This window comes from Trachemys scripta, chromosome 1 (assembly GCF_013100865.1).
Source record: "Trachemys scripta elegans isolate TJP31775 chromosome 1, CAS_Tse_1.0, whole genome shotgun sequence".
Taxonomy (NCBI): domain Eukaryota; kingdom Metazoa; phylum Chordata; order Testudines; family Emydidae; genus Trachemys; species Trachemys scripta.
The window spans coordinates 215,161,300-215,183,191 of NC_048298.1; the positions used below are offsets into that span (position 1 = coordinate 215,161,300).

The window sequence follows — 21,892 nt, forward strand, 5'->3', positions numbered from 1 at the left end:
GTTGTACTAAATACTTATGAAATACTATAAATAGAAGCCTGCCTGTGTACTGTATGTGCTGGGGGTTCTAGTACACTTTGAAGTTTTACCCAATTCTATCAAACCCCTCAGATTTAGAAATATGAATGATAATATTAGCAAGTCAGCTACTTAGGTAAGGCCTGGTCTCTGTCCAGAAGCAAGGTTTGTTTCTCTTAAATTTTGTGTTAAAATTATGTATATTTAAATAATCTTTGGGACAGTTTCCCTTCTCCCTGGAGCATCAGAATAGCCTCTCTCACACAGCTGTGAGAAAAGCAGAAAAAGGAATCCTCTGGCAAGGAGTTAACCTATCACATTAACTCAATAGGGAAACTCCTAGCTGCAGTCAACAAGAGCTTGTAATTACCTGTATCTGAGAAGCATGCAAATCCATGGTGATGATGTGGTCAGCCCCAGCAACTGATAGCATATTGGCAACAAGTTTTGCAGAGATTGGAGCACGACTCTGAGGAACAAGCCATGTTTTACAAAATTGTAAAAAGATATAGTCAAATTAAATTTAAGAGACATATTATTAGATACACATTTAGAGATTTCACTTTACATGTTCTGTAATATCCCAACCTGATATTGTTTCTTAATCTCAGATAGAACAAAAATATCAACATACTGACGCTATGGAAAGTCAATAAAGTAGATAAATGGAATCAAGAAATGGGACAAATAACAAAATGGGTACAGAAACAATGAAAATGTGGTGTTTTTTCTATTTGAAGAATTCCTCACATCCAAGAAATGTATCTGAGTTGGCCATGAGACCCAGATAGATATTACTTCTGAATGTTGTTTAAATTAATTAGTTTGCTCATTCTACTTATTTCCTGGTAAATCAGGGAAAGGGAAGGGGATGGGGGGAAAAGAACTGTAAATCAGCAAGGAAAGGCAGAGAACACATTCATTGTTTTAACCTGAAGAGAAAGATCTACTTCTTGCTCACTGCTTATTTCAAATTTCAATGCCTCTTAAGTCATTGTTGGCTTTTCTTCCAATATTACCACTAGCAATGCTAATTTTATTTTAAGCCGTTGCAATATTTAATACATTTGCCATTACTTAACTTCCTAATTTCTTCCTTACATAATCAAAATATTTCAAATTTAAAAAGTTTTTACATGCATTACTATTGGCAAAATTATTTAGAAACTATTTTTTTTAATATTAAGCATGGCATTTAATAATTTCTGAAACATTGCACTGGCATTAGGAAGCACTCAAGATGGTACAGTCTTAAATCAAACCTAAATACACTCTTTAGTTACATGATCACAATCCTTAACATTTCTTTATTTATTTTACTAATTTAATTTATATAGAAGAATTATATCCTACTTAGGGGTGATATTAAAAAGGGAAAATTCATCCCCCCTCTCCCCCCAAAATTTAGCCACAACTTCCCACCCTCTAAACTTTGTCTACCTCGATAGCAAGTAGAGGAAAAGGAGACAAAACGGCAAGTATTCCCAACTGTTTTAATTACAAAGTTGATTAAAATTTCAAAAATTTAACCCAGCTCTGATTATTTTCTCTTTTATATACTAGTACCACTGTCATACAGGTTTGTTTTTTTAGTGACATTGCACTAAATTCTGAGGACTGGTAAACACCTGCAACACCAATACCTTGTGGGATTTGATTCTTAGACTATGTATACAACTTCTCTCCTACGTAAGAAGAGTGTAGGCATCCAGGGGGAGGAAGGGGGGAGAAGTGGTAGTTGCCAGAGGGGAGGTGGAGTGGAAGGGACAGGATGCTATAGAGCAGGCCTGCACAACATGTGGCCCAGGGGCCGCATGCGGCCCGCGTGGGCTCACTGTGCGGCCCACGAAGGTTGAGAAGGTGGGCTCACTGTGTGGCCCCCGGGGGGGGGGGGGGGGGGGGGAGGGCGGGGGGGGGGGGGGGGTAGGCAAGCTGAGGGAGGGGGACTGAGGAGGCGAGCGGCGAATCAGTGGCTGACCTGTTCTACTGATCTGGTCTGGCTCCCATCCCCTCCCCCAGGGCCGGCTCCAGGCACCAGCAAAACAAGCAGTTTCCTAAACTGGAAGGCCAGACGTGTTACACAGGAAGGGGTGGAACTGGGGCGGGGCCGGGGGCCTAGGGACACAGAAAAAAAGGGAGGGGCGGCCAAAACTTTTTGCGCTTGGGGCAGCAAAAATACTAGAGCCAGCCCTGCCCTCTCCAAGGGTTACAGCTGTCTGGAGGTTCCTGCCTTCCTCATTCACACCTCATTCCTTCAACAGGGCAACTGATTACAAAGTGGGGGAAGATCTTATTCTACTTCTAGCAAAAAGACATTTTTCTTTTACCTTAATTATACTACCTTAGGGGCCCGCTATAACAAATTATCGAGGTTCAATACTGTTGTTTCAGTGGGGCGGCGCTGGGGAAGGAGGATTTGTTTCCGCGGGGCAGGTGGCCTGGGGGGGCGGACTTTTGGCAGCGCGGGAAAGGTTGTTTCCGTGGGGCGGGTGGTGCTGGGGGGGGGGGGGGGGTGGTGTGTTGGGGGGGCGGGGGGGGGCGGGGGGGGCTTGGCGGCGCTCGGGGGGTTTCGGCCCTCAGCTGTTTTCTTTGGAATAATATGGCCCTTGCCACTTTACGAGTTGTGCAGGCCTGCTATAGAGGTTCCTTCAGGTTCTCAGCACTGGTATCAAACCTACTTCCTGGTGGAAGATGTGCTGTATGTATGACTGTGACATTATTGACAATCTGGGACCATATAGAACATGGTTGCAAACAAAGTCCTGTAGTGGCACCAAATCTTGTATAAAGGGGGGTCAAATGATGTGTCTAAGACAAGGTTATGGTTTGCTGGTTATGATTATGCGGTCTATATGTGTGCATCAATTTTGTAGTTGAAGTTATGAATATTGGCTCTATACTGTCAGTATTTCAAACTTATGCTATGCTTCTCGGTGACATCCCAGACAAGTTGGTGTTAGCTCTGCCTAGCCTGCTTGATGGCCCATTAAGGACCATCAGCAATACAATTGACCCATGGAGAGAAGGCAGATACGCCTTGTTACTCAGCAAAGTATGCAGGGACTGCCCCATGTGACTCCAGACTCCATTTTGCTTTAATTTTCCACAGTAAGGACAAAGAGGTGTTCTTACATCTGGAAAAGACTATAAAAGGCTGATGCCTCATCTCCACCTTGTCTTCAGTCCTGCTTCTTACCTCTGGAGGGACTTTGCTACAAATGGAAGCTCTACACAAAAGACTGAATGACCCATCCCAGCTGTGGATGTACTCCACAGACTTGATTTGAACCTGCTGTTTATTCTAGCACTGCTACAAGCCTGAACCAAGAACTTTGCCATTTCTGTATGTAATTGATTCCATTTAACCAATTCTAACTCATCTATATCTTTTTCCTTTTATGAATAAACCTTTAGATTTTAGATTCTAAAGGATTGGCAACAGCGTGATTTGTGGGCAAGATCTGATTTGTATATTGACCTGGGTCTGGGGCTTGATCCTTTGGGATCAAGAGAACCTTTTTTCTTTTACTGGGGTATTGGTTTTCATAACCATTTGTCCCCATAATGAGTGGCACTGGTGGTGATACTGGGAAACTGGAGTGTCTAAGGGAATTGCTTGTGTGACTTGTGGTTAGCCAGTGGGGTGAGACAATAGTCCTCTTTGTCTGGCTGATTTGGTTTGCCTTAGAGGTGGAAAAACCCCAGCCTTGGGCTGTAACTGCCCAGTTTTAAGCAATTGGTCCTGAATCAGCACTCTCAGTTGGGTCCTGCCAGAACTAGCATAGTTACAATGACTCAGGAGATAAAACTGTCTTTTTCTATTTGGCATTGGTGAGGTCTCAGCTGGAATACTGTGCACGGTTCTGGGTGCTGACTTTAGTAAAGATGTGGACAAACTGGAGAGAGAATCCACAGGAGAGCAAAATAACAGATTTAGAAACCTTGACCGATGAGGAAAGGTTAAAAACTGGGCATTTTTAGTCTGGAGAAAAGAAGACTGAGGGGGGACCTGATCACAGTCTTCAAACAAGTGGAGGGCTTTTATACAGAGGTCGGTGATCAATTGTTCGCCATGCCCAGTGAAGGTAGGACAAGTAGTAATGAGCTTAATTTGCAACAAGGAAGATTTAAGTTCGATATTAGGGAGCACAGATCCAAAACATCCAAGTACATGTTTAACTTGAAAATATCAGTTTTCTATTAACAAATTATCTTACAGGATTAATACCATGTCCTACACAAAATAAATAACTAAATATATAGCAGCATGACTGAAGAGTTTCCCAGTCAGTTTCATTAACCTAGCATAACCAATGACTGTTCCTTCCCCTTCAAGGAAATGTTAATGGAATGTTTTACTATTAGATTATACAGAAAAAGGGGTAGCTATCTAACCAAGGCTCCCATTCCCACCTCCACCAGCTGCCTGAAGAATAGTTAGAGCACTTCAGTTTTCCCACTCTAGTGGTTGTTCTTCACTTCTATTAACTTCTTCTCTTTTCCTACATCTCTATCACCTCTATTTCATGTTTAATAAAATATAGCATTTAAGTATTTATTTATTTAATGTAACAACTGAATTAGTTTAGAAAGGGTGTACCCTTCTCTTTTAATGTACAGAAGTGTTGAATTACTGACAGACACTCTCCAAAACAATATAGCCCTCAAAACTGAAGTTAACTTATTGTAGGAGTTTTTCAAAACAGAAGACTGAAAACACACACAAAACCTGCACTTGTGAATAGACTGCTAGCTGAAATTGTCTATCAAAATATAAATAAGAATAATTGAATGGCTTGTCTTATTCATTTTGGTTACCAACAGTCCTTTAAGGATTATATAATAATTTTTGAGAAAGGCAAATACTGGCAATGTAAACAAGTCTGGTCAGTCTCCTAGAAGCATTTACAAAAGTGTATTGATTATCTTAAAAAATTTTGATCGGGACAAATGGGAAAGAAATTAGAGTGTAGTTTCATATTGGCTTTGTAATTCAAACACACCTCACCTACCTTGTCTTTCTTATCTTGCCTGGCATATGGAAAACATGGAATTACTGCAGTCACTCTGGACGATGATGCAATCTTGCAAGCATTGATCATTATTAGAAGTTCCATCAAGTTATCATTGATTTCTCCACAGCCACTCTGGATGATATACACATCTTCCCCTCTCACACTTTCACCAATCTCTACACTGAAAAAGAGTAAGGTTAGGCCAATGGATTATTTAAAGAACTTAAACAGAAGAAATAATTATAGGATCAAACAACAATTCTGAGTTCATGGAATGGATTTTTAAAAAGAAAGATCTACTGAGAGCTATTAGTAGTTAACAGTCCAATATGTGTAGAGTATATGATTGTTCATTTAGCACACACAGTACATTTTACTTTGTATATTGCAAAAAAAATCTAAACTTTGCTATTTTACTCTAAATGCACCACTTGAAAGGTTTATACCAAGCTGCATAAAATAATTACTGTTGATAAAGAACAGAAGCCACTCTCATTTAGTCTAACACTGAGGCTATGGCTACACTAGAGAGTTTATAGTGGCATAGCTGCACCACTAATGCAGCTGCACCACTATAAGCTCTCTAGTGTAGCCGCTCTAAGATAACAGGATAGAGCTCTACCATGGACTTAATTTAACCCCAATGAGCAGCAGTAGCTATGCCAGCGGGAGAAATTCTTCATCTGACATAGCACTGTTCACACTGGCACTTAGGGGTATGAATAAGCCAGCTCCCTGAGCAACAGAAGTTACACCAAGCTAAGTGACGTAAGTTATGCCGACATAAGTGGTAGCGTAGACATTGAAAAGAAAATCTTAACTTGTTTTACATGGTTTCCTTGCCATCTCCAAAGGAGGCTTGGAGCATTAAAAGATCATGCCCATTAAAACATCTATCAACAAGACAGATTAGCATTATTTCATCACTCCACTCTGTTATTTGTTTCTTTAGCTAGAGAAAATATTTGCCTCTAGGCAGCTTTATAAAAAGAACAATGAATTTTTTCCTCCACACTAAAAACCACTATTCAAATCAAGAAACTAATACTATTCTCAAATGCACGTGAAAAGCAGTTTTTACTTCAGCTCATAATTCAAAATGCTTAAAAACTGGGTTTGCTTCCTTTGTTTCTCTACACTGGAATGCAAGAGGTTCCCTTTATTTTACTCTCCCTTCTTCCCCAGATTTACAACGTTCAGTTTTGCCTCAAAATTAATGCCGCATGCTTCCCAAGAAACTGCAGCATGCAATGTACTGACATCCCCTACCACAGAATGTAAAGCTAAAGCTGATTTAAAATGGCAAAGCAAATTTTTAAAAAATGCAATAGGCCGAGCATGGAGTACTACAATACTTTTGCTCCCTAGAGGCCTAAAGGGCAAGAAATCAAACTCTTGAACCAAACCGAGACCTTCTGCATGGTACCAATCACAGACATTAAACTAACTTAACACAGTGTTAGTGTAGTCATGTCAATCCCAGGATACGAGAGAAAAGGTGGGTAAGGTAATATTTTTTATTGGATCAACTTCTGTTGGTGAGAGAAAGAGAAGCTGTAGAGCTTACACAGAGCTCTTCCTCAGTGTCACTCTGAGCAGATTTCCTAAACCTGAAGAGGAGCTCTGTGTAAGCTCGAAAGCTTGTCTCTCTCATTTACAGAAGTTGATCCAATTTAAAAAAAATATATATTGCCCCAACACCTGGTCTCTTTCTCTTCCTTAAGCATACACGACATACTATTCTTGTCTTAGAAAAAGTACTTCCTGCATGATAATACTATCAGCTATTTAAATCCATATCTAACCCAATGAGCCAGTCAGATTTATAAAGCTTCAAATGTCCTAGCCACATTGCCACAATGCAATCAGCAAGAACTGAAGCCCTGCTCAGAAGAGACTAGAGGGAGCAGGCATGGTTTCATGAGAGCCCCATAGCTTGGGAACTCACCCTAGTCCTAGTTCACCACCTTTCAGGCTGGCCCATTTGTTTTCTGTAGCTGCAAGGAACAAGGGTGACACTGGTGGGAGACCATAAAAATCATAACTATATTTTCAGATGCATTATAATTATGAGGATTGCCGAAGGTTACACCTCACTATATCATAATTACAAATCTTAGTCTATAACAAACCTGTACCTGGGTCCCAACTACAGTACACTACTGGATGCTGAACATGCATGCACAGCTGGAAAACAATGACGACTAACTTCTGTTGGACGTCTGGATGCTTTCATTTGCTGGATGGAGTAGAGCAGTGGCCCTCAACCTTTCTAGACTACTGAACCCCTTTCTGGACTGATTTGTCTTGCCTACCCCAAGTTTCCACCTCACTTAAAAACTTCTTGATTACAAAAATCAGAAATAAAAGTACAAAACTGTCACAGTAAACTACGCCACTACCTCAGAAAGAACGCTGTCCTCAGGAGCCAAAAAATCTTACCGCGTTATAGGTGAAACCGCGTTACATCGAACTTGCTTTGGCCTCAAGCATTTCCGTTATTAATAGTCAGCAAATCATTTTTGTTAGAACTAACATGGTGTATGCAGTAAATAAATCTGTTCTACAATGGTTAAATTGTATCTTCTTTAATTACAACAATTATTTTATAAGCTTACTTAAAAGATACAGTATATTAACAACACAGATACTAAACACTGCTAAATGCAATCATGTGGGCTAGGTTTCATCAGACATCAATTGTTCGGTCTGTGTGTAATGCTTAGGAAAATGCAAAATTCACATAAAATATCAGAAAACTCTTTAATTAAACATCCTTACAAACTGTTGTAAAAAAGGATTTTGGTATTTTAGCAAATAGGAGCATGGGCCACTTTGTCACTTAGCCAACTATGATATACGTAGATTGTTATGCAATATGAACTGTTAACTATTAAATACACTAGTCTGAAAACTTTTTGGGGGGTACAAGATGCTCTCTTATTCAAGATGCACCCCTTAACATTTTTTTAATTTAAAAAAACCTTGTTATACTTTGTTGCTTCATGCTACTGCGAGCTTTCTTCTTCGCCAGGTCAATTATGGATTTTAACTGCAGTATTTGCAGTCTATCCACATCCTGGCTTTCTAGCCACTTAAGACCAATCTCTAACCCTACAACCGCATCAGCGGCTTTGGGCGATGGCTCCGAGGGTTCTTCGTCACTATCCTCAGGATTAGACACATTTTCTGAGGCACCAGGTGGTTGAGGGGCAACATTATGAATTATACCTATATCTGTAAGTCGTTCATAGGTTGGACACATAGCATCCACCTCCATCCACTCTTGAACATCAGCTATCCCACTTTGAGCCATAAGTTCCCTGTAGACTCGTTCTGCCTCCATGGCCTCTTCTTCCATAAAACCTTCAAAGTTGTTCTCATCTTCGTCTTCTTCCTCATCTTGGTTGTCGTCGCTTTCAGTGACAACAGCACTTTTGAGACCACGATTCCAACATTTCTCTATCGTTGACGGAGTGATTCCTAGCCAGGCCGTCTCTCCTAAGTTAAATACATCCAGCAAATTCAATGCCTTGATTACATCCATTATGCTACTATTGTCCTCAACAATTTTCTTTACTAAGGCTTTACGATAGTTCATTTTAAATGTGGCTATAATGCCTTGATCTTGGCTGTATTTTGGACATCGTATTCTTAGGGAGGTAGCTCACCTTTATCTTGCCATCTTTGCTGGTTAAGGTCTCAACTGGGGGGTGGGCGGGACAGTTGTCAAGTAGAAGCAATGTCTTTGGCTCCAGGTTTTGTCTGCATAGGTGGCTCCGGACAGCTGGTACAAAATATTTCTTAAACCATTCCTCAAAAATATCTGATGTCATCCAGGCATTTTTTGAATGGCAATAAATGAATGAAAGCGAATCCATGTTCTTGTGGTGGAAAGCCCTAGGTGACCTGGATTTGCCTATGCACAGAGGTTTAAGTTTACGTGAACCAGTTTTATTCACGCAGAAAAGCATTGTCACTCTCTCTTTTATCACCTTAAAACCTTCGGCCTTTTGTTCTTCGGTCCTAGAAGCAAGTGTTCTATCCAGCAGCATACAGTAACATAAGCCAGTTTCACCAGCGTTATAGATTTGCACCGGAGCATAGCCACCCTCAATGAGGATCTCTTGTAATTTTAGCGGGTATCCGGCGCAAGCTTTTATATCTGCAGAGCGCGTCTCTCCTGAAATTGTGACTTGCCGAATGCCATGACTTTTTAAAAACTATTAAGCCATCCACTGCTAGCTTTAAATTTGTTACCTTGATGTGCAGAAGCGTCCTTGCCCGAGCGTCTAAAATTAAGATCCTTCTTCAATTTCTCCGTTTGTTTCCTTATAATGTCACCGGAAATTGGCATGCCTTCGGAGCGTTATTGGGTAAACCACGTAAATACCGCTCTATCTAGTTGGTTATCCAGGGCAATTCTTAGGCGCTTCCTTTCCAGGCCTTCACTTTCACCCATTTCAACTATCACTGACCGTAATTTTTCCACAGCTTTGATCCACCCTCTTAATGTTGATTCCCCCACTCCTAGTTCTTTTGAGATCTTCGCATGGCTCATTCCTGATTTCAGTCTGTCCAAAGCTTCCAGTTTTTCTTTGGCTGTCCATGCCTTTCGTTTCCATGGCTGTGAACTGCTTGCCATCACGTCAATGGTATTTTAATACTGTATTAATGCAAACAATTTTTTAAAATTGTTTAGAAAACGTCAGCGCAGAGTTACAATGTTTCCAAAATACAACTAGTGAGACAACTTAAGCTTAGTCTATACTGCACGCAATTTAGAAATAAGATTAAAATAGGCAGGAGAGATGAGAACACCTAATGCAGGGGTTGGGAAATTTTTTGACCTGAGGGCCACATCGGGGTTCAAAATTGTATGGAGAGCTAGGTAGGATCCCCAGGATCCATTGACTTTCAAGAAAAAAAGATTGAGAAGCAGAGATATGTACAATACTACTTCCTCTGATTTCCATCAAGAGCAACTGAAATATATCAGGGGAGCACTGACTGACACTGAAAATAAAACCGATCAGCTTTGTGGGAGAGACTCCTTCTCTCTGCTAAGGCTAGCCAGAAATGCTGTCTCCTGGGTCTCATCCTATCAGCTGGGTGGGAACTATTTACTTACATGAAGTGCTTTGACTGCCCAGGGGCTGCTAGCACTGCTGCTGGCTGCAGGGGAGGGGGAGGGGGGATTTCTAACTCACACAGGCTCCCAGCTGCTCAGCCTGAGGGGGCATTTGAGAAACTCATTTAAAGACTCCCTCTGTGTGCGAAGGGGTAGGGCGGACAGAGCAATCCAGACAGCTCTCCTGCTCCCAGCCTCGGAGTAGCAGCAGCCCACACAATGGGGAATTTACATTTCCCACAGCCCAGAGCAGAGGGGGAGAGAGGAACTGCTGATCCGAGAGCTCCTCAGGGACAACCATATCAACTTCTTGCTCAGGAAGGAGTAAAAGCCTGCTCTGCCCTGGAAACGGACCATTTTTACCTGCTGTGGGAGGCGGCTTAGAAACTGCAGCCACACTGCTCATCTGTTGGCTCCCTGCCAAAACAGCTGATAGGCGGCTGCACACCACAGTTGATTGGTTAGAAATTATCCCGGTGGGTGCCAGACACACCGACGCGCTGATCCGCTGGAGCACGCAGCCTCGCTCCCCAGAGCACTGCTTTACCGCACTCTATGCAAACCCATGTTATATCGGGTCGCTTTATATCAGGGTAGAGGTGTATCACTGAAAAATTGCTTACTTTATCATAAGAAATCAATTGGCATATAAATATTGCACTTGTATTTCAGTGCATAGTATATAGAGCACTATAAACAAGTAACTGTATGAAATTTCAGTTTGTACTGACTTCGCTAGTGCTTTTTATGTAGCCTGTTGTAAAACTAGGCAAATATCCAGATGAGTTGATGTTCCTGTGGAAGACCTGCGTACCCCAGGGGTACGCGTACCCCTGGTTGAGAACCACTGGAGTAGAGGATCCAGAAGCTGTAGTGAATGGCTTCATGTAGATAAGTGTGCAGTGATCACCATGCTGACAGATGAAGACATCATTTGCAAAGTGTTGAGGATGTCAAATGCCCAGGAAAATGAAATTAAGGAGGCAGACGAATCAGCACCCCCTGGCCCATTTGCGTCTGAGGCAGTACAAGGGTTAGAGACTGCTATTGCATGGATGGAAATACAGGATGTTGAGGCAGTAAACATCTTACAACTCTGTCAAATGCTGATGTTGGCTCATGGAGCTTCCATGCAACCAGCATGGCAAAGCAAAATTGATGAAATATTATTCTTTTAGAACTGAGACTTAATGTTTAGAATTTTTATTTTTTTTAATTGAACCAAAACTGAAAATGTGGTGATGCGCTTTTGAATGTTCCATTTCAATTTGGGATTTGTGGTTTTTTGTATTGTGTTCTTCAATAAACTAACAGTATAGGATGCATGTCACAAGTAGTTATTTTATTAATTAATTTAGCCAACACCTTTATCCAAAGTGATTTCATTAACTTACTCCAGCAGTTTATTGTTCTCATTTTGATTGTCCTTTCACTGTAATGACCCCCTGGCTATAATGGACGAAAAGCTTGACTCTCAACAGGTTTATTATAGTGAGGGTGTACTCAGCGGTGGCTCCAGGCACCAGCGCTCCCAGCGCCTGCCTGGGGCGGCAAGCCGCGGGGGAGGTGCCCTGCCGGTCGCCGTGAGGGCGGCAGTCAGGCTGCCTTCAGTGGTGAGCCTGCGGGAGGTCCGCTGGTCCCGCAGTTTCAGCGGCAGGTACGCCGAAGCCACAGGACCGGCGGACCTCCCGCAGGCGCGCTGCCGAATCCGCGGGAATAGGGACCTCCGTCAGGCAAGCCTCCAAAGGCAGCCTGCCTGCAGTGCTTGGGGCGGCAAAAAAGCTAGAGCCGCCCCTGGGTGTACTGTAGTTATTTTTTTAAAATATGTCATGAAGCACCTACAGCAAGGATCGGTACACCTTGTATTGCATGTATACACATCTGAACAAACATTACAAACAGAATGGACTGTGCTCTCTTAATGAGTACCTATTCAATATTTTGTTTTCTCCTCCCTGTTCAGTGTGTAGCCCCATTCTGCACACTAAAAGAAGCAAGGGCTCTGGGGAAAAAATAGCAAGTGATCATGTAATTAAAGATTGAAGCATAATGCATATGCTTTTCAGGTCAGAAACAGGAATGTACAGGGAACCTTAATTCTGGAATTTTCTAACTTGTGTATGCTTGACTCTGCAAACTTAATGTTCTTTTAACATCGCTGTTTGGTGTGCAATTTCCTAAGTTTTTAAAGGAGGCAAAATGGTAAAACGGGAATCCCATCAGGGGGCATCATACTGATGTCCAGATTGGATAGCAGTAGGATTACAACATTCAGATCTACTACAGGTCTCTGTCACTTGAGCTAATAGACTAACTGATAGCAATGGTAGGTTGTCATCGTCTATGCGGACCAGCATTAGAGGCAGATGAGCCAGTGGGTTTCAATGATATTTGGTGACAGCCGAGGAACAGTGTGATTGCAGAATCTTGGGTTCCATTCTAAGCTCTTCGGCCTGTTCTCCCCTGCCCCCCACCCAAGCTTGACTAGTTCCACCCATCCCCTCCATCTGTCCCTGTGTCTTGTCTCTTCTCCTCCACTGGCTCCTAATCCCAGTCCCATTCTCCTTGCCTACCCAATCCCACTCGCCAGAGCTCAGGTTTCCCAACCCAGTCCCAGACTCCCCCATACCCCAGGATCTTCTCCCCACTCTCCAGTCCCAGTCTCACCAGACTCTTTGTCCTAATCTACTCCTTTCCCTCCCCTCTGGTCCAGCTTTTGTCCCCTTTACATTTGATTGACTGCTTCTTCCTCCATGCTACCTGGACACCAGCAGGTGGGAGGGGTCATTGACAATACAGGAGACGGACGCTTTCTGCTGCCAATTCCAGTCCCCAGTCCCAACCCAGAGCACCCATTACAGGGAAGGTCTGGCTTCACTCCTGTAGCCCTGAGGAAAAAGGTTCATGCAATTTCACTCTGCAGGCATGGCACATGAACTCTGGTCAACACTAATAGCTATGAGAAGCTTGAGCACACTCTGAGGATGGAATCTCTGGAGATTAGCTGTTAAGCTCCACCAAGTCTCTACTGATCATATGCAAACTGAGAATTTTCAAAGGCTTATAACTCGGCCAAATATTTGGGAGAATTTTCATAGGGATGGGTAAGGCACATCCCTGAGAGAGGCCACCCTTCTGCAAATTTCAAGTCCCTGCTCCAAAGCATGGGGGGCACTAGAACTGTTCAAAGGAAAGGTTGCCAGAATTTTATAATAGACAAAACAATTTTTTCCTAGCCTCATTCTCAAAACCGTTTTGAATGAAATTCCCCCCCACACACACAAAAAAAATTCACCCAAAGGCAGACACCCAACGTATAAAATTTCAGCCCTAATGGTTGAAGTCTGACAAAGTTATAAGCAACTGAAGACAGCGCCTTATAATGGGAAGTGTCAAGCAACCTTAATGATAGGTGGTGCTACCGGCCCCACCTATAATAAAAATTAATTTCATGTTAGCACATGGGGGCAATCAGTTTAGGCAGGGACAACAGTGACACTTGCATCAGGTATTCGAATATCCAAGCGCAATTAAAATCAAACAAACATTATTTGTGCTGACCCTACTAATCTAGCTCTAAAGTGGACTTCTCTCAATCTCTCAGTAAAATTAAAATAAAATAAAAATGTATGAACAACTTCCAGCCATGGCCACCTAAAGTGAGCTCATAAGTGCTAAATAAGGATATTTCCCCCCAAGAACACAGTAAATGATGAATAAAGAAATCATCACAGCTTTGACTCGGTGCTCTTGTTGAAAAGAGCTTAAACAAAGTAAACACATGTTGCCCTAGCATGTGAGAACTTTGGGATAGGTCTGAAGGAGATTAGGAAAATGGTTCATAATATCACCATGTGCAAGAGCCCTGTAACATTTCTTCTGAACAAAATCTTTAAAGTTAAAAACTTATTTTTATGCCCACCAGGAGAACTATTACACAAGGGAAAGAGAAGGAATACGTGAAATGTAAAAAGGAGATACTGTACTGCCAAAGCTGAGAAATATCCTCAGAATGACAGAGAGAAGGCTTAGTGGAAGAAAGAAAAGATTGTAGCACTTACAACAAGTAATCAATAATTTGTAAATAGTTATGTAGTTGGGGAAAGTTTGTTAAATGAAGTGTATTCATTTTTACTACATATAGAAAACAGTTTGTTATAACATTTTAACTTTCTTTGCAGCCATTACTAAAAATACTTCATTAAGATAGAACTCACATGAGACCTCACATGAGACCAATAATGTAGTATATGCTTTCTGTATGTATATACCTTTGGGAGAAGTATATTCTAGTCATTAGAGCAGCGGTTCTCAAACTGTGGGTCAGGACCTCAAAGTGAGTCATGACCCTGTTTTAATGGGGTCACCAGGACTGGCATAGATTTGCTGGGGCCCAGGGCTGAAGCCTGAGCCCCTCAATGCAGGGCCAAAGCCCGAGGGCTTCAGCCCTAGGCAGTGGGACTCAGATTACAGGCCCTCTGCCTGAGGCTGAAGCTCTTGGGCTTTGGCCCAGCATGCCTGGGGCGCGGACGGGCTCAGGCTTCAGTCCCCCCTGCTGGGGTCACGTAGTAATTTTGTTGTCAGAAGGGGGTCATGACGCAATGAAGTTTGAGAACCCCTGGATTAGAGTATAGCACTGGGAGCCACTTTGCCTGCATTCTCTTTCTCAATATACCAATGACTGTTGCTTATCAATGTACTTGAGCTAGCCACAACCTTTAAGCCTACTGACCCTCTTGGAAAATGAGAGTAATGTTCCCTTCACTCACAGCGTACAGAGGTTTGAGGCCACGTTTTTCACCTCTAATACACAACTATTTTGTAGGCATAAGTGTGAGTGTTAGGTCATGTGTTTGCAAATCTCTGCAGCAATGTGCACACAAAGATTTTAGGCTGAAATTAATGTTTTCATAGCATTTAGTGATCATCTAATTCAGAGGTGGCCAAACTCTGGCTCACGAGCCACATGCGGCTCTTTTACCATTAAAGTGCAGCTCGTGGAGCCCCCCCACTAACCCTCATTCTCCACCTACCAGGCTGGGTGGAAGGGGAGCTCGGGACCTCTGCCTTGCAGCGGAGTGGTGCAAGAGGGGCTTCTGCCCAGTGGGGAGGGAAGGGTCTTGGGGATTCTACCCTGCAGGGCACAAGTGCCAGGGCTCAGGGCTTCAGCAAGAGAGGAGCTCAAGCCACAAACCCCTGCAGGTGTGCCCCAGCTCTCGAACTTCGTAGATTGCCATATGTGTCTCGGAGGGCCAGTAAGTTTGGCCACCCCTGCTCTAATTAGAGGTACCACAGAAGTGAAAAAGTATGTTTGCCTACAAGAAGGTTTTCTCACAACTAGCTGAAGATAGCCATGCAACATGTTAGTACCCTCAATGTTTACCTTCTCAAAGTTCAGTATTGAAGAAGTGAGGCAGCAAAAACTAATCAGATTGGATATGCAGCTCATTCCTTAGCCACTATTCAGCAATTTAATAAAGGATAAATTAGTCAGAATTTTCCTTGAGAGAAGTATCATCTTCTGTCAGTTGTTTGTCTAATTCTCAGCGTCTTCAGTTTACACCCAAGTGCATACAAAGTTACTAGAAAGATTCAATAAAACCATCTACTGTGAAGACAAATGAGAAGTACAACAGCACAGAAATAGGAGAGCAAGAATGAAATCAGTAGCCACTTTTTTTCTTAAAATACTAAGCTAACAAGTCAGAATTTGTAACGGATACCCTAGATATACTTGGGTTTGAAAGTATTAGATGTTTAGTTGTTAAAACATCAGCAAATGTCTACTTCACTGTACACACACACAAGCCAACAAAAACATATTTCCATCAATCAAAATTTATAGACAAGAAAAGAAAAATACTGCTTGAAAAGCAGAGTTTAGGGATTTCACCTTGTGTATTTTGACATGTGATGCTGACAGTTTAACAGTTATAAAGCTTTAACTTTTTGAATCAATGTTTGACATTAAATTGTGTGATCCCCTCCCCATAACATCCCACAACTGTTAAAGCAAAAAAGAAAAAGAAAATAGAAAAAATTCTTAAAAATAGATATCCAATCAAAATAATAAAAATAATAGTTGAATTCTGAAAAGCCTAGATATATTATTGGAATAAAGTGACTTTAGTAGATGTATCATGACCTAATTACTAATTAATCCATTTTGGATTGTTTATGTTTACACAATGTAATTTAGTGAGGATATAGAGAAGGGGCAAGATCCATTCCTTTGCACTAACCTTACAACTATGTTTTGCATAGTTTAATCAAATTCAACTATTTGGTAACACTCTGTTTACCTCAACTTCTTACATAGAGATTCTGTTGACTCTCACTGAGTAATTTTACCTTAGTGATATCTTTCATGGTAGGTTTTTTTTAACCACACTAACCAGCCAAAGTGCTAGATGCAGCTTTATGCTACACCTATTTGCTTAGAATTTATAGCACTTGTGGCACTTTAGATTATTACTTCTGGTCAAATTCTGCACCAAAAAATTAAAAATTCTGCGTACTTTGTCAAAAGAATGCAATATAATCACACCAGATTCAATTATTTTGGTAATTTATTTAATCTACAATACAGAAAAAAGTCACAGTAACTATTCAGCATTTCCTAAACACATGAAAGTTAAGTTACAAGTACTTGGTAATCAATAGCCTGCATTCCAGTGAAAATCCTGTATTTTCATCTAAATTATAGTACAGAAAACTAAGCTTTCAAGTTTCTCACTTAGTAATTTCCTTCTGGCAGAATGAAAAACTTCTCTGCATCTGCAAAGTTTGAGACAGCATTTACATAATTCAAGGCCAGTTTGGCAATATTTAGAATTCTCTCTTTCACTGAAAGCCAAAACACTTGGAGGTCTACAAAAATAGGTTGACTTTGAATAGCTTCAGGCACAATCTTTTTTCTGTAGTTTTAGCTCTTATTCAGGTACCTCAGGAAAAAGAAAAGCCAACCAGGTATTGCTTGAAAATACTCAGTGTTCTGAAAGGATAAACATGATGAGGATCAAATAATTTACAAGCCTTCAGAAAATTCAGACCCAGTTGTCCAAATGACAAATATTTCTCAAGCTTTTCAGAAGCTTCATGGAATGCCTCTTTAAAAAGAGATCTAGACAGGCAAGTCTTTCAATAGGAGATAAGTTTTCGGCCTTCCTAAATTTGAAGAACTTGGAGGTGCTTTCTGAAAGAAGCTCTAGATAAGAACTAAAAATATATCTGCAATTTTTCCTGAAGGTCAAATGCTTTAATAGTGCAAGGCTTCCTGCTCTCAAATGCCAGATTCAAGCTGAGAACAACATTGCAGGATGTGCAAAATAATTTGTCCCCATCCGCATGCAGTTTTGTAGGGAATTCTCGAGCACGAGAAGCTAATATAGCCATTTTTGATGCACGACGTGACAGCTGTTCACATTGTGCAAAAGACCAAATATCCCTTTTTGTAACTTCATCCGGACCTGGCTGGCTACTTTAAGAAGTGCTTGGTTCGGTCTGTCCTGACATTTTATTGACTACTTGACAAATATTTTATTTGTCCCGCAAAAGTCTTTTTTTTAAATGGGTAAGTAAAATAGAACCTGAGCTGTAATCTAACACCATTGTCCCACTGTGGCACAGGACAAAGGCGAGAAAGCAGAGATCTTACTAGCTGAGGACTCCCTTACTATCATTTACAATAATGCTCCTTTAAAGGAGCCTTAAAATTTTTACATGTGTTTTATGCTCCTGGAGGAACTGACTAAGAATGGGAACAATTCACTAATAATAGAAACATTAACAACTATGCAGGCAGGCTGCTACATTTTCTGCTATGAGGGGACAAAGCCTGCATCACGCTTACCTCCAAACAACCTGAAGCCCTATCCCTCCACACCCAGCACACCACATGAGCCAGCAAGAGGGACGTCTGACGTCTCCCCCGCGCTGATTTACATCTCCGCCAGCTGCTCCAAGTGCTTAAATAGATGCACCCGGGCTGCTGGGGAAGCTGTATCTGTGCCCCACAGATTCCTTTGCTTCCCCATTTTTCTGTGGGGAAGCAAAGAAATTGTGGGGGACATGAATTCTGTGTGCATGCGTGGCACAGAATTTCCCTAGGACTAGAGTATGCAGTTTTCTACAACTACTTGTAACAAGTAGGCACAAGAACAAATTTTCAGTGTTGTCCTAGACCACAATACTGCAAAGACTTGTGCCATGTTTAACTTCACTCACAGCAAACTTCACCATAACGTCAATGGGACTACAAGTTAAGGCTCGTGGACCATCCTTACACACATCTCTTGTATTAGCTGAAGGGCTCAAGCATGCAATTACTCAAGGAAACTCAAAATCAGGGAGATATCTGAAATACTCTGATACATTGTATGTTCCAAGCAGCATTAGCATTGATGAGGAATTTTAATCAAAATGTTAAAATGTAGAAGAAACCTGTGGTGGAACAGGAAAAAAAAGGGAGAGATGCAAATATTTGAAGACAGATTAAAGTACAGGCCTTACAGGTCCAATCATAGGATCCACCTTAAGTTACATACTTAAAAAGGTTTTTAATTAAAAACAAAACTAAGGTAACATTTTCAGAAGTGTTTAGGTTCTATTTCAAGAGTGACTTAGGCAATTTGGAGTCTAAATCCCCAATGAGACTCAGGCGCTTAAGTGCCTAGTTCACTTTTGAAAATAGCACAGAGTCCAAAGTCATTTAAGGCAACTAGGTGCTTTACTCCCATTTAAATTAATGGGAGTTAGACACCTTAGGTGCTTTTGAGAAAAAAAAAATCTCACAAGGCACCTAATACCCTTAAAATCTTGCCTTTTGTACTCTTCTGAGAATCTTATTCATTTTACAAATGATAATATTTTGATATACCCATGAGAAGCACAATAGATTATTTTAGTTCAAGTTTACAGATGAGTAATTTCAGGCACAAATGTTCAGACATTTGGTGCAGATGCAGAAATAGAACCTTTTGACTTTTGCTCCAATCCAGTGTTTCCCAAAGTATGGGGCATGCCTTCATGGGAAATTAGTTGGCTTGGGGGAGGGAAAAGCAGAGAGCTCTCATCTGTTCTTCACTTTTGTTTTTAAATAAATAAAGTCGCTACCCATTAAGACTGCAAAGAAAGCCTTCAAAAATGGGGTGCTCATATTTCACTACAGACTTCTTTTCTATATGCAAGGCTTCTGTTCCATCACCACTCCAAGTAGTCTTACTTATTTACAGGCCCAAATTAAGGCAATCCAGGATTTTAGGCACATTTTGACACAGGACCTTCCTGTGGCCTAGCCCCACACTTAGTGGCAGGGTTGCCCTCCTCCAGCTTTCATGATTGTACATGGTTCCAAATGAGCTGTGTGGTTGACCAGTCCCTAGTTCGTGGTTCTACTGTACTATAAAGTGGGTGCACAACTGGTTGAAAGACCATACTCGAAGAGTAGTTATCAATGGTTCACTGTCAAACGGGGAGGATGTATCAAGTGGGGTCCCACAGGGGTCAGCCCTGAGTCCAGTACTATTCAATATTTTCATTACTGACTTGGATACTGGAGTGGAGAATATATTTATAAAATCTGTGAATGACACTAAAATAGGTGGGGTTGCAAGCACTTCTAAGGATGGGTTTAGAATTCAAAGTGACCTTCACAAATTGGAGAATTAGTCTGAAATCAACAAAATAAAAAATTCAAAAGAGACAAGTGTCAAGTATTACCCTTAAGGAGAAAAAAAAAATCAAATGCACAAATATAAATTCGGGAATAACTGGCTAGGCCAATGATCTCCAAACTTTTTTGTCCACCTCCCTCCCCCTTTCCTGGTCCAGGAGCAAGAGCCACAAAGTGGGAGCAGGGACAGAGCTGGGAGCTGTGGCCAAGAGCAGAGCCACAGCTAGGGTAAGGGCCGGGAGCCGGTGGCTGAGACCGGGGCCAGACCTGGGGCTGGAGAGGAGCTGGGGGCAGAGCAGGTCTCAGTAGCAGTTCCTCCTTGCCCCCCACGGAGGCTGGCCCAGGCCTCGCCGCACCAAACATTCCTCCATGCTCCCCCCAGGACAGCATGCTCCACAGTTTGGGGACCACTGGGCTAGGCAGATATACTGCTAAAAGGGTCTAGGGGTTATAGTGGATCACAAAGTAAATACAAGTTAACAATGTGATGCAATTGGAGGGAAAAAAAGACAGCTATTCTGGGGTGTATTAACAGAAGTGATCTATGTAAGAGGTGAGTGTGACGTTGTGCAGTCTATATGGTTTTATAAAAAACTTGATAATAAGTCAATATAATTTAACTGAGATAGTTTTAGAGAAAATACGGTAATAAGTGGATGTAACGTAACTGGGATATGCCTCATACAAAAGGTCTCTTGTAAGGTATCATTACAAAGCTTATAATCTACTGAGTATGATCATCTGATTTGTATAAATGTACCACTCTTCTATCCAAAACTAGAAATATAAAATGTAACTCTGAGGGCCTATTGTAATTGTGTAAAGTGTGGACCATTAATGATGGTTTGGAATCTTGATGACTCCCATTGTCTGCAGATGGCTGTATTTACCTGTGAGTCTTCCTGTATATGTGTGCTGGCAAGTGAGTAATGAAGTCTTGCAGTGACATGTGATCATGTCACCTGAACTGGAATCCATCTTTAACTTGGTGCTTTTCCAGTGAGGGGGGGGTGGAAAACCAGAGAGACAAAGAGTTCCCGCCTTATGCAAAAGATATATAAAGGGGTGGAGGAGAACAGAGAGGGAGAGGAGCCATCATGAAGAATCCCCTAGCTACCACCTGAGCTGCAACAAGAGCTGTACCAGGGGAAAGAATTGTGCCCAGGCCTGGAAGGTGTCCAGTCTGAGAAAAACTTACTGAAACATCTCTGAGGGTGAGATTATCTGTATTTAGTTTGATTAGGCATAGATTTGCGCATTTTATTTTATTTTGCTTGGTGACTTACTTTGTTCTGTCTGTTACTACTTTGAACCACTTAAATCCTACTGTCTGTATTTAATAAAATCACTTTTTATTTAGTAATTTACTCAGAGTATGTATTAATACCTGGGGGAGCAAACAACTGTGCATATCTCTCTATCAGTGTTATAGAGGGCGAACAATTTATGAGTTTGCCCTGCATAAACTTTATGCAGGGTAAAATGGATTTATCTGGGTTTAGACCCCACTGGGAGTTGGGCATCTGAGTGCTAAAGACAAGCACGCTACTGCGAGCTGTTTTCAGGTAAACTTGCAGCTTTGGGACAAGTGATTCAGACCCTGGGTCTGTGTCTGGAGCTAGACGGGAGTGTCTGGCTCAGCAAGACAGGGTGCTGGAGTCCTGAGCTGGCAGGGAAAACAGAAGCAGGGGTAGTCTTTGCACATCGGGTGTCAGCTCCCAAGGGGGTTTCTGTGATCCAACCCGTCACAGTGAGAGATAACTGTTCCACTCTAGTTGGCACTGGGGAGGCCACAGCTGGAGTACTATGTCCAATTGCAGGCGCCACACTTTAGGAAAGATGTATACAAATTGGAGAGCAACAAGATGTATACAGAAGGAGAGCAACAAAAATGATTAAAGGCTTAGAAAACCCGATCTATGACAAAAGGTTAAAAACCTGGCCATTTTTAGTCTTGAGAAAAGAAGACTGAGGGGGAATCTGATCACAGTCTTCAAATACATTAAGGGCTGTTGTACGAAGGATGCTTATCAATTGTTCTCCATGCCCACTGAA

The 21,892-nt window shown here is 41.7% G+C and overlaps 1 protein-coding gene across 2 annotated transcripts in view; it reads right to left on the minus strand.

Moving 5' to 3' along the window:
- Positions 1-21,892, minus strand: part of PRPS2 (phosphoribosyl pyrophosphate synthetase 2) — a 42,878-nt gene that overhangs the window by 17,676 nt on the left and 3,310 nt on the right. Inside the window, exons 2-3 of one of the 2 annotated variants that reach the window (XM_034757012.1) lie at positions 5,031-5,214; positions 389-487 (exon numbers count right to left, since the gene is read on the minus strand). In XM_034757012.1, the coding sequence (XP_034612903.1) occupies positions 389-487; positions 5,031-5,214 (283 nt within the window). The remainder of the gene's footprint in view (positions 1-388; positions 488-5,030; positions 5,215-21,892) is intronic. The other variant, XM_034757019.1, reaches the window with a different exon arrangement.